At 45.9% G+C, this 11,616-nt stretch overlaps 1 protein-coding gene across 1 annotated transcript in view; it reads right to left on the bottom strand.

The window, feature by feature from the left end:
* Positions 1-2,304: 2,304 nt before the first annotated feature.
* lekr1 (Leucine-, glutamate- and lysine-rich protein 1) overlaps positions 2,305-11,616 on the bottom strand; it is a 124,894-nt gene continuing 115,582 nt past the window's right edge. The window contains exon 13 of the mRNA XM_072695866.1: positions 2,305-3,509. Coding sequence (XP_072551967.1) covers positions 3,189-3,509 — 321 coding nt within the window. The 3' untranslated portion in view covers positions 2,305-3,188. The remainder of the gene's footprint in view (positions 3,510-11,616) is intronic.

Genomic DNA, 11,616 nt, shown 5'->3' with positions numbered 1-11,616 from the left:
CCATGTGTGCTGCTGTTCTCCATGAGAAAATGGCTTCCAGTCCACACGCTCTCGTCGCCCAGTTCAGCAAAAGCAGAGTGGGCGAGCGAGAGAGAGAGAGGGAGAGAAGGGTAGAGCATGGAAAGACCTTGCGTATGGAACGACTGATGTCAATCACACAGGAAAAACCAGAACAGAAGGAAGGGGACTGCTGGGGAGATGTGCGTGTGAGACTGGGTGAATGGGTGGCGTGTGAAAGCACCACTTGTATTTCTACACTGTTGAGGACCAAAAGTTCTGTTCTGCTCTGGCTGGTGTGAAAGCAGGCAGGTCTTGGGTGTGTTAATGTGGGTTAATTCGGGTTGGGGCTTCGGATCAAGGCCAACTTTATTCAGGATACTGTGCAAAAGTCTTAGGCCACCTTTTCTAGTAAAACACTAAATAGCATGGCTGCTGTTGCTAGGGAGAAGAACAATTACATGGCATTAAAGGGCCCATATCCTACGTTTGTCTTAGACGTACCAAGCGGTTAGGTACCGTGGCTCGACCGTGGCTCGGCATGGAGCGATCACACTAGTCAAACGATCCAGGCTTTAGGGGGTGAACCGTGCCCAGGGCCCACTTGAAAAGCTGGCTCAGGCTCATCAGCCATGATACGCGTATAATGTAATCGCTTTAATGGTTTGCTATGTGCACTACGTGTCCAGATGTTTGTGGACACCCCTTCTACTGAATGCATTCAGCTACTTTAAGTTGTACCCGTTGCTGACAGAGATGTGCAAATGCATGCAGACACACTGCTGTTCGAGTCCCTGTAGAGAAGTACTGTCAGTAGAATATCGTTTTGTCAAGACTTTCTGGAGCAGATAGAGATGAACCTATTGGCACTCTGCCAAAGGGGGTATAGAGGGGTATAAAGCCCCCCAGCATTGAGCTGTGGAGCAGTGGAAGAAGTGCGTTCTCTGGAAACTCTGGATGGTGGTGGTGCTCCATCCAGTACTTTTGGGATGAGTTGGGGAGATGATGATGATGAGGTGGTGGTGATCGTCATCCAACATCCTGACTCCACTGGCACTGGTCACTAAATGCAATCAAATCCTCACAGCAATGCTCCTCCAAAATCTAGTAGAAAGCCTTTTTCCTGGACAGTAGAGACAGGTACTCAACAAAAGCAGGATACACTTTTTGTTTCTACCTACAGTGTCAGAAAAAACTATGAAGGAGCAGGTGTCCCAATACTTTTGTCCATGTAGTGTAGCTAGTGTTACGGTGCTGGTGTGTAAAATGCCTTAAGTAGCGTAAGACTTCTTTACAGTAGCGAACACGCACCCCAAAATACTGTAATACAGCTGTGTGTGTGTGTGTGTGTGTGTGTGTGTGTCTGCGTGACAGCTCCAGGCCTGTGTGTTGGTGGGAGGCGGCGGTTGGGAGGGTAAGTGTGCGTGAGACAGACCTTTAGTCTCCCAGTTATGTGCGAGTGTGCGTCGAGGGAGAGTATGTGTGTGTGTGTGTGTGTGTGTGTGTGTGTGTGTGTGTATTAATGAGTGCATTTGTGTACCAAGGGAGGTGGGGAGTGTTTAGATGTGTGTGTGTGTGGCTTGGGATCAGTTGTCACGCTCTCTCTGTTTCCTGTTCCTCTGAGAGACAGAGAGTATGCGTGCGTGCGTGAGTGGATGTGTGTGTGTGTGTGTGTGTGTGTGTATGTGTGTGTGTGTGTGTGTGTTTAAGAGAGCTCCAGATGGATGCCCTCTTTGCCTGTGTGTGTGTGTGTGTGCAGTAGAGGCTTCTTGATGGATGCTCCCTGCAGTCCGTATGCATGTGGACTGTCACTCCAGATGCAGCCGATCAGCCAAACCACATTTGATATCTAGAGTGGGGGATGCTATGCTATGCTAATGTTGCTAATAAACACTATGTGCTCTGGCTGTGCTGACTTCTAAAGGGTCAGCCCAGCTCTGAAATCCCAAATTAGAGGACAAGCTAATGTTCGCAATGCCTAAGCACAGCCATTTCTGCCCCACCACCCATCATCTACCCCAAGCACAGCACTTATACACTTATGGTTATACACACCATCGGATAGAACTGTTTACTGTCTGGCTGGCAGGTTTGCTAGCATTCTGGAGGCCTGTTCAAGCCCATGTCCAACCTTCGAAAACTGCAAATGCCTCGCAGAACCACGGCTTTAGACTGCTATTAGTCTAATTACTGTCAATAATCTCAATTTGCTTGAAAAATCAATCAGAAACTTTTACTTTTTTTAAACGATTTAGTAAAACAGTAAAGACAGACCTTATTTAAACACTTAAGCTAAAAATCCAGTCATTCACCACAGGTCTAGCGTCTTTGCGTCTTTGCTGGCTGGTTACAGTATAATGTGTAGCTCCGTCCATCCTCTTATGATTCAGTGACAAAACTCCGCCCTTTTTCTACCTAATTGTCCTTGTCTAAGCTCTCTTTCCATCTCCAGCATCTCCAAATTCCAACAGTTAGTTATTTTCTAGTTATTTTTAATAACTATTTTTATTTTTATCAGTTTTTAACCCTTACTCGTAAGAAGGCGGGGCTACACTTAGGAATTAAGCTGTGATTGACAGCCTTGTCTTGAAGAGCCCGGTCGTCTGCAGGACCTGCATTGTGCCCTTTCTGTTCAATCCATGGAGGAGATGAATTGTACTGTTGTACTTTTACAGTTGGAGCATTGTTCTACTTCCTGGACAAAATAAAAATGCAGGGGGGAAATTCGCTCAGCCTCAAAAACTCAATGAAGGCGGTATGAGACACTGAGGCTTGGTCTGAGAGAGGGAGGCTGGTCTACCAAATGAGAAGGCGAGTCTGGCTCTGCCTCTGGTCTGCCTCTGGTCTGCCTCTTGCAGATTTGACAACATGGCGGACAGTTTTGGCTTCATTTTTATAGAACGGAAGGGAGTGGAGCCATGGCGTCCATGTTTCCCACAGTCATTGGACTAAAATCAGTCACAGGGTGTTATCTGGATACATTTTAAATGAGCTGAGAGATGCTTTTGGGTGTGTATTTACAACCGTGAGATTGGTGAGGATCTAAGTCTAGTGTTTAGTCTAGAAGAAGCAAACCTCAGATACCAAACATGGCATTCAGGCTCCAAAATGTTTTAAAAATGGAAGAAGAGCATCTACAAGCATACTAATTACTGAAGTCAATCCTCAGGCCCTGACACACATCTTCAGCATCAGCGCTTGTTCTTCCTCCCCATCGCCATGGCGACGCGCTGGCGTGTCTCGCTGACTGAGAAACCTCTCTCTGCGTCGAGTCTGGGCAGGGTGTGTGTTTTAGGGGAGGATCCGTGCCACGACGCCGTGCTCTTGCCCCCGCTGACTGTGTCTCGGCCAGCTGGACGGCCCAGGCTGGGGAGTGAAGGCTGACTGAGGCTCTGGGGGTCGGTCACTGTCCGCCTGAGCCCCAGCAGCTGCTCTCTGGCCAGGGTCAGGGCAGCAGTGAGCTCTGCTCTCTCCTCACACTCACGCCGCACTGTCTCCTGCAGCAGGGCGTTCTACAGAGAGAAAGGGAAAGAAAGAGAGAGAGAAGGATACTGAATTCGGTCCTCACTGGAGCAAGTTGGCAATTTGGCTAAGCTAACCGGCCCCATTCATTTCAACTGATGTCTGATGACAAGTCGAGAAGGTTACATAACAGTTTGGGGTTCTGGAACTGGCCCGTTATACAGCTCTGTTTTGGTTCTGTTGGATTGTGAACTCTACGGACAAAAGTATTGGGACACCTGCTCAATCAAGGCTATCAAGATGAGTTTTCTTTCTTTTTTTTTTTTTTTACTGCTCAAGGAAGGCTTTCTACTAGATTTTGGAAGAGCATTGCTGTGAGGATTTGATTGCATTTAGTGACAACAGCATGAGTGAGGTCAGGATGTTTGATGACGATCACCACCACCTCACCTCATCATCCCCAACTCCCCAACTCATGGAGCACCAACCAACCATCAACAGCTCTTCCACTGCCGCACAGCTTAATTCTGGGGGGTTTATACCCCTCTAGCCCACGCCTGGCATTAGGCAGCATGGTGCCAATACAAGGACTAGGCAATCATACATATACTGAATTAAGGTTTAAGTATTACTGTTTTTATACGCTTCACAGTTGCCTTTCAAAGAACATCAGGGAGAATGCTATTAATGAACAGCCATGCAGTTTGAGCTATAGTAAAACAAGCTGCCAGATGTGGCATCCTGGGTGCAGTGCGTTCGCGTGTTAGCCCTCTCTCCTCATGCCCTGTTCAGCGTGATCTGATTAATTAGGGGTGGAGTGTTTGTGTGCGAAGTCAGATGCTCATGTGTCTCTCTGCAGCTCACAGCACTGTTAGCGCCCTGCTGGAACCGCTCCAGAGCAGCTCGGAGCTGCCGTGCGAGGAGCACACATACACACAATTTTCTTTGGAGGGGTCAAGAAGCAGCCTTCTTGTCCTCTACTCACAGACATCAGACATATCCTATATACACACACATCTTTTGAGGCAGAAACTATTTCATCAGCTCAACCCCCATTCGCAGGAACACCCTAAGTACACACACACACACACACACACACACAAGATTATTGTAGGCTCCTCTCACACAGCCAGGCCTGCAGACACATGTGTGCGCCATATTGAGACCATTACTGTCTGTAGAGCCAGAGTGCTAAACTGCACCCCCATGTGGCCACACTGGGAACAGCTCAAAGCTGGAAAATAAAATCCAGCAGTGGTGAGCCTAAAAACTCTCACAAATCAAAAACGAACCCTTCGTTTACTTCTGAACTACTTTCCAGATGTCCTCACATCTGGATCCAGCAGAACATCACTCTAGGCTAAAGGAATATGGCAAGACGTGTCTTAGCGTCCATCCGTCATTGCTAGGTGACACCTGTGTGGTTACATGATTCATTACTAGTACATTACGGTCATGTATGCAAGTCCAGGCTGTATGATAGAGACTCGGTCGTTTTATGGAGCGTGTTTAGGTGATTTAGGCTCGTGGAGGGAGAGTTTAACTCTGACAACAGCAGCTGGATGGATGCTAAACGCTACGTGGACATGCGGATGCAGGTATACAGTGATATGGCTCTGTTTCGCCAACGTTATATGAGTAGCAACTCGCAGCATAAGGGGGCAACAAGCAGCAGGGCGGTGGTGGATCAGCGGTTAGAGCTCTGGGCTATTGATGACAGGGTTGTGGGTCCGATAACCGGGCTTGGCAAGCTGCAGCTGTTGGGCCCTTGAGCAAGGCCCTTCGCCCTCTCTGCTCCCTGGGTGCTGGAGTTGGCTGCCCACCGCTCTGGGTGTGGGCTCACCACCACGGATGGACACATTTTACCTCAGTGAGCTAGTTCTAACAAGAATCAGTGATGAGGACATGTTAATAAAAGAACAGAAAAGGAAGTGAAACTTGCTTTAGTATCTAGAGATAATGACTTTTTTTTTATTAAAATCTCAAAACAATGGTTTAGTATCTCAAATTTGTGCATTAATAAATAAAAATATATTTACTTATTGCTTAAAATTAAATAACGACTCATTTTCTCAGAAACTTTGAGTCCAGGGGGGAAATTCGCTCAGCCTCAAAAACTCAATGAAGGCGGTATGAGATACTGAGGCTTGGTCTGAGAGAAGGAGGCTGGTCTACCAAATGAGAAGGCGAGTCTGGCTCTGCCTCTGGTCTGCCTCTGGTCTGCCTCTGGTCTGCCTCTTGCAGATTTGACAACATGGCGGACAGTTTTGGCTTCATTTTAATAGAACGGAAGGGAGTGGAGCCATGGCGTCCATGTTTCCCACAGTCATTGGACTAAAATAAGTCACAGGGTGTTATCTGGATGCATTTTAAATGAGCTGAGAGATGCTTTTGGGTGTGTATTTACAACCGTGAGATTGGTGAGGATCTAAGTCTAGTGTTTAGTCTAGAAGAAGCAAACCTCAGATACCAAACATGGCATTCAGGCTCCAAAATGTTTAAAAATGCAAGAAGAACATCTACAGGCATACTGATTACTGAAGTCAATCCTTGCAAGGACATGTGGACACAAACTTAGGCCCTGACTTAGATGACACACATCTTCAGCATCAGCGCTTGTTCTTCCTGCCTTAAATGATCTCAAAACAATGGTTTAGTATCTCAAATCTGTGCATTAATAAATAAAAATATATTTACTTATTGCTTAAAATTAAATAACAACTCATTTTCTCAGAAACTTTGAAATAGACATTGAAATAAAGGCTTTTCTCCACATTGTGACATAGCATCTTAAACGTTTGACTGAGCTGGTACTAATTGGGGACATATTTTCTTCAAGTTGAAATTCACAAGGCGTTTAGCAGATGTGCATAAGGTGCTTCTCTGTTTATTCAGAAAATAGCCATAGCTAGGTTATCATAGGCTAGGACCCATAAAATACATAGTCATGGTGGAGACCTGGATACTCAATACTCGCCACACTCGACACTTCACATGACCACCAAATGAATCATTGAGCCTGAATCAGTGCAGTTGGCACTTTGGTTGTACACAGAATAGTATTGACTTTGCTAGTGCGGCCCACGCCCTGACGCGGTGAGAACGGGAGGGTGGACTCTGAAGCATTTCGGCTAGGAGTTCGGGTCGGCTTTTCTTATGGTCACTGCATGATTTGAAGCCAGGCAATGTAGTAAGGTGAGTTATGGAAGAAAAGGAAGAGTTGGGAAAAGGGGGTGCGCAGTTCTTCCACACATGGTTGGACTGAGATGTGGAGTATATAAAGGGTAAGAGGACTGAGAGGAGGAGTTCGGGGTGTGGTCCCTCTCCCAAAATTAAGTTCTGGCATAACTCAGTATGGCATAATTGTGACTTTCTCTTAAAATATTTACTTCCTTTTTAAAAAATTGACTGAAAAACATCACATTAATGCCTTATTTTTGCCTATTTTACCTTTTTATGTTTTTAAATGACAAATTACCCTGAGATTTTAATATTTTCATTTTATTAATTAATTAATTCATTCATGTTCTTGTCCACTTTATCCCGGTCAGGGCCGTGGTGGAACCGAATGCCACCTGGAATCATTGGGCAGAAAGCAGGAATAACCCCTGGATAGGTACCCCAGTATATTGCATATACCAGTGTGTATATAGCAGATATCAGTCAATTCAGTCACACCTAGGGGCAGTTTAGCATAGCCGATATACCCACCAGGTGGGAGGAACACTAGGACACTGTCTAACCCTGGAGCTGCAGCCTGCATCACCACCATGCTGCCCTGTTTTGACAGTAAGTCGTTATTATGAGATAAGAAGTGAAAATGTTGACATATTTCTGCCAGAAGCTGTAGCTGTCAGGAATGGGCTCTCATGTTTCTGTACTAAAAATACCCATAATTCATTTTCACGACCGTTTTTTACAACCTCATGTACATCTCTATTCTGATTGGCTGCCTTTTCTTGTGCCTTATTTGAAAAGCCTGAAATGCTCCTTATGAGTTTAGCGTGAGTGGGCGGGGCTAATCTGTGGTAGGCTGAACAGGGGGATGTAAGTAAATGCACTGGTTTTCGTAACATCACAAAACGGCCAGGAAAATCCGGTTATCCACGTTCCTGCTGATCTCAGTCCACCCTTATTCCACTATTATGACAAACAGTGATGTTTCCCCTTCATCTGCTTAAATCCTGAAACCCAGCAAACACCCACACACAGAAATGCTTGTGCTTAACTAAGCATACACTACAGTGTGTGTGTGTGTGTGTGTGTGTGTGTGCTGGGAAAGGTGGAACACTGTGCGGGCATCTCCGCAGACACGCTGACCTTTTCTTCACTTCTCGTGTATTGTGTGTATATATACACACACACACACACACACACACACACACACACACACAGAGTCACTGGGCATCGGCAGCAGCCAGTCACAACACAGCAGTGGAGAGATGGTGAATCCTGCAGTGCAGCCTCTTCCTGCCCCCTGTCACCTCCTATAGCTCAGCTTTATTCTGGAACAGCCGCTGGAACGGCCAGACGGAGCACACTCGGGGGTGTGTACCTGAACTCTACATGCCCCCGTCCTTAAAATACATTCTTACGTATCTAGATAGGACAAGCTTTACAGAGGGTCAGTCCAAACATGGGGTATTAATAATTATTGTAATTGACAGGACAGTTACTGGTATTACAGAGGTGGGCCAATGTAGTATTAGAAGTCTTGCCAAGGACTCTTATTGGTGTGGTGCAGCATAGTCACCAGGAATCAAACCCCAGTCTGTTGCACCACACCAACCACAACAGGACGGAGTAGTGTAGGTGTAGTGGTTTGTATAACTGGGGAGCAGTATGATGATCCCAACAAACCTGGGATGTGAAGAATGTAGTATGTGAATGTTGACGTCTTATTATAGTACAGATTAGCCCCTCCGCAGTTTGGGACACGCATGAACCTGCAGATTATTCGCCAATGTTTAACCATTTACATTTACATTTATGGCATTTAGCAGACGCTTTTATCCAGAGCGACTTACAAGGTTACTCGTATTACAGATGTGGGCCAATGCAGTGTTAGGAGTCTTGCCCAAGGACGCTTATTGGTGTAGCGCAGCACCTAGTCACCCAGACCGGGAATCGAACCCCAGTCTTCCACATGTTGTGGTAGCTCACTGGCAGGTAGCTGCTGCTGTTACATTACTGTGCCTTTAGGTTATACTCATGTCCTCCACAGCCTTCTCTAGGTCCTTCTGAAAGCTGGGTGAGTTTAGCTGCTAATAGGCTAACAGCTTGCTTACCTCAACTTGTCATTATCCCAACAATGTGTCAAATCATTTGCTATTACTAAAAACTACTCGGATCATTTCTGACGCGCTTCCCTCAAAATGCAGCATGCCGAGTGACAATCACGCTGAGTTGAGACGAGTTGAGTAGCTAACCGCCAGAGCCAGAGCTAATAGCAGAGGCTTAAGGTGGAATCCGTGGCTGCCTCTGGCTCATTTCAAAGCAAAACGTCCTCTATATACCTGCACAGACATCAAGAGCCAGAGAAATGAAGCTGAGCTCTTGAGGTTCAGACAGAAACCCGCTCCTGGCCTCCTCTCTCAGGCACTCAGAGACTTCACAGGCCAAAATCTGGGCTGTCTAGCGAGCTTCTGAAATGAGCAGAGAAGGATTAAAAGCAGGAGCTGAAAAAAGACAAAGGCAGGAAGGCAGGGAGGGAGGAAGGGAGGGAGAGAGATTGAGAGAGAGATAGAGAGATAGAGGGAGAGACAGACACAGATCTCTTCTAAGGGATGAGACATGAAATATCTTCAGGCACTGGTTTAATGTCACGGTCAGATCTTAGGTAGCTTTCATGTAGCCTTAAAAGGCAGGGAAATAGTGCTAGCAAAAAAAAGGGCATTTAGCTGTGAAAGGAGAGAAAGAAAGAGAGAGCGAGCGAGTGAGTGATGAGGAGAGGAGGAGAGGAGGAGGGACCGGGGCCGGGGCCGGGGCCGAGGCCTGGTCGCTCCAGGGCTGGCATAAAAGAGTTTGTGAGCTGTGAAATTCACATCACGACACCTTGAAGTAGATGAACTGGAGAGGCGCGAAGGTGGGTAAAGGTGGGAGAATCTGGGATTGGGTTACTGGGATTGCGGCCGCTGTGCGTGAGAGGGCGGGCGAGGGAGAGAGGAGGCTGTGTGAGGCACGTCTCCGCTGACACGCATGCCTGTATCTCCAGGGGGCAGCCTGTGGTCGGAGTCACGACACTCTCTCAGCTGTCTGCCGCTGCGGCTGCGGCTGCTCTCTCTTTCTCTCCGGTTTTGTGTGACAGAGATGATTCAGCTCACCCTCTCACGCACGGCTACGGTTCTCCCCCCACCCCCAACCACTGTACACCCACCCAACCACCCACCCGCCCGCCCTACTGCACCCTTAACCCTTTGAGGTTGCAGTCATCACCAGCGATAACAAAAGACGGCTGTAATTTTAGATAAGGGTGTTTCTGCAGCTACGGGCAGTTTTCAATGTTTACAGTTTAGGGGAAACATCTGTTGCGCTGGGGACATGTCCTGATAGAGACATTTTCACTGTTGTTTTTAAATATTTGGACAGTGTAATGGAGAATACACTCTGCACTAAGGACATGTCCTGATAGATACAGTTTCACTGTTGTTTTTAAATATTTGGACAGTGTAATGGAGAATACACTCTACACTAAGGACATGTCCTGATAGATACAGTTTCACTGTTGTTTTTAAATATTTGGACAGCGTAATTGAGAATACACTCTGTTGCACTAAGGACATGTCCTGATAGAGACATTTTCACTGTTGTTTTTAAATATTTGGACAGTGTAATGGAGAATACACTCTGCACTAAGGACATGTCCTGATAGAGACATTTTCACTGTTGTTTTTAAATATTTGGACAGTGTAATGGAGAATACACGTGGATGCACTAAGGACATGTCCTGATAGAGACATTTTCACTGTTGTTTTTAAATATTTGGACAGTGTAATGGAGAATACACTCTACACTAAGGACATGTCCTGATAGATACAGTTTCACTGTTGTTTTTAAATATTTGGACAGCGTAATTGAGAATACACTCTGTGGCACTAAGGACATGTCCTGATAGAGACATTTTCACTGTTGTTTTTAAATATTTGGACAGCGTAATTGAGAATACACTCTGTTGCACTAAGGACATGTCCTGATAGAGACATTTTCACTGTTGTTTTTAAATATTTGGACAGTGTAATGGAGAATACACTCTACACTAAGGACATGTCCTGATAGATACAGTTTCACAGTTATTATGAAATATTTGGACAGTGTAATGGAGAATACACGTGGATGCACTAAGGACATGTCCTGATAGATACAGTTTCACAGTTATTATGAAATATTTGGACAGTGTAATGGAGAATACACTCTGCACTAAGAACATGTCCTGATAGATACAGTTTCACAGTTATTATGAAATATTTGGACAGTGTAATGGAGAATACACTCTGCACTAAGAACATGTCCTGATAGATACAGTTTCACAGTTATTTTGAAATATTTGGACAGTGTAATGGAGACTAAATAGACTAAAATTCAAAGATACCTCTAAGTTTAGACTCTACTAAACACAAGACAATAAGGTGACCATAGTACTCTACTCTTCACCCAAGTCCTCTCAGAAGAGGAGGGTCTTCAGTCTGGGTTTGAAGACAGTGAGAGTTGGACTCTGCTGTTCGGACACCCAGGGGAAGCTCGTTCCACCACTTCGGTGCAGGACAGTAAAAAGTCTGGACGCTCGTCTTCCATGGATTTTGAGGGATGGCGGGTCGAGCCGAGCCGTACTTGAAGCTGGAAGGGCTCTCGGTGCAGATCAGCTTTTGACCATCGCCATCAAGTACGGAGGGGCTGGCTGGTCCAGTCTTGGCTTTGTAGACCAGAGTCAGGATTGAATCTGATGGGGGAAGCAGCTACAGGAAGCCGGTGAAGAGAGAACGCAGCAGTGATGGCTGTGAGGTGTGCTCCATTCTAATCTAATCTATTATAATTTTCAGTCCCTGCGATATTACCATTCATACGATGGAGAGGAGCTGTTTTATTATTGTATTATTCAGGCTGCTAGTCTCTTTAGTCTAGCTATTGTACAAGTGTGTAGCGCTCTGCTTGTAGGACTGA

The sequence above is a fragment of the Salminus brasiliensis genome, chromosome 13 (genome assembly GCF_030463535.1).
Source record: "Salminus brasiliensis chromosome 13, fSalBra1.hap2, whole genome shotgun sequence".
NCBI classification, from domain to species: domain Eukaryota; kingdom Metazoa; phylum Chordata; class Actinopteri; order Characiformes; family Bryconidae; genus Salminus; species Salminus brasiliensis.
The sequence above is the reverse complement of the archived record's forward strand: the minus strand, read 5'-3'. Positions and strand labels throughout refer to the sequence as shown.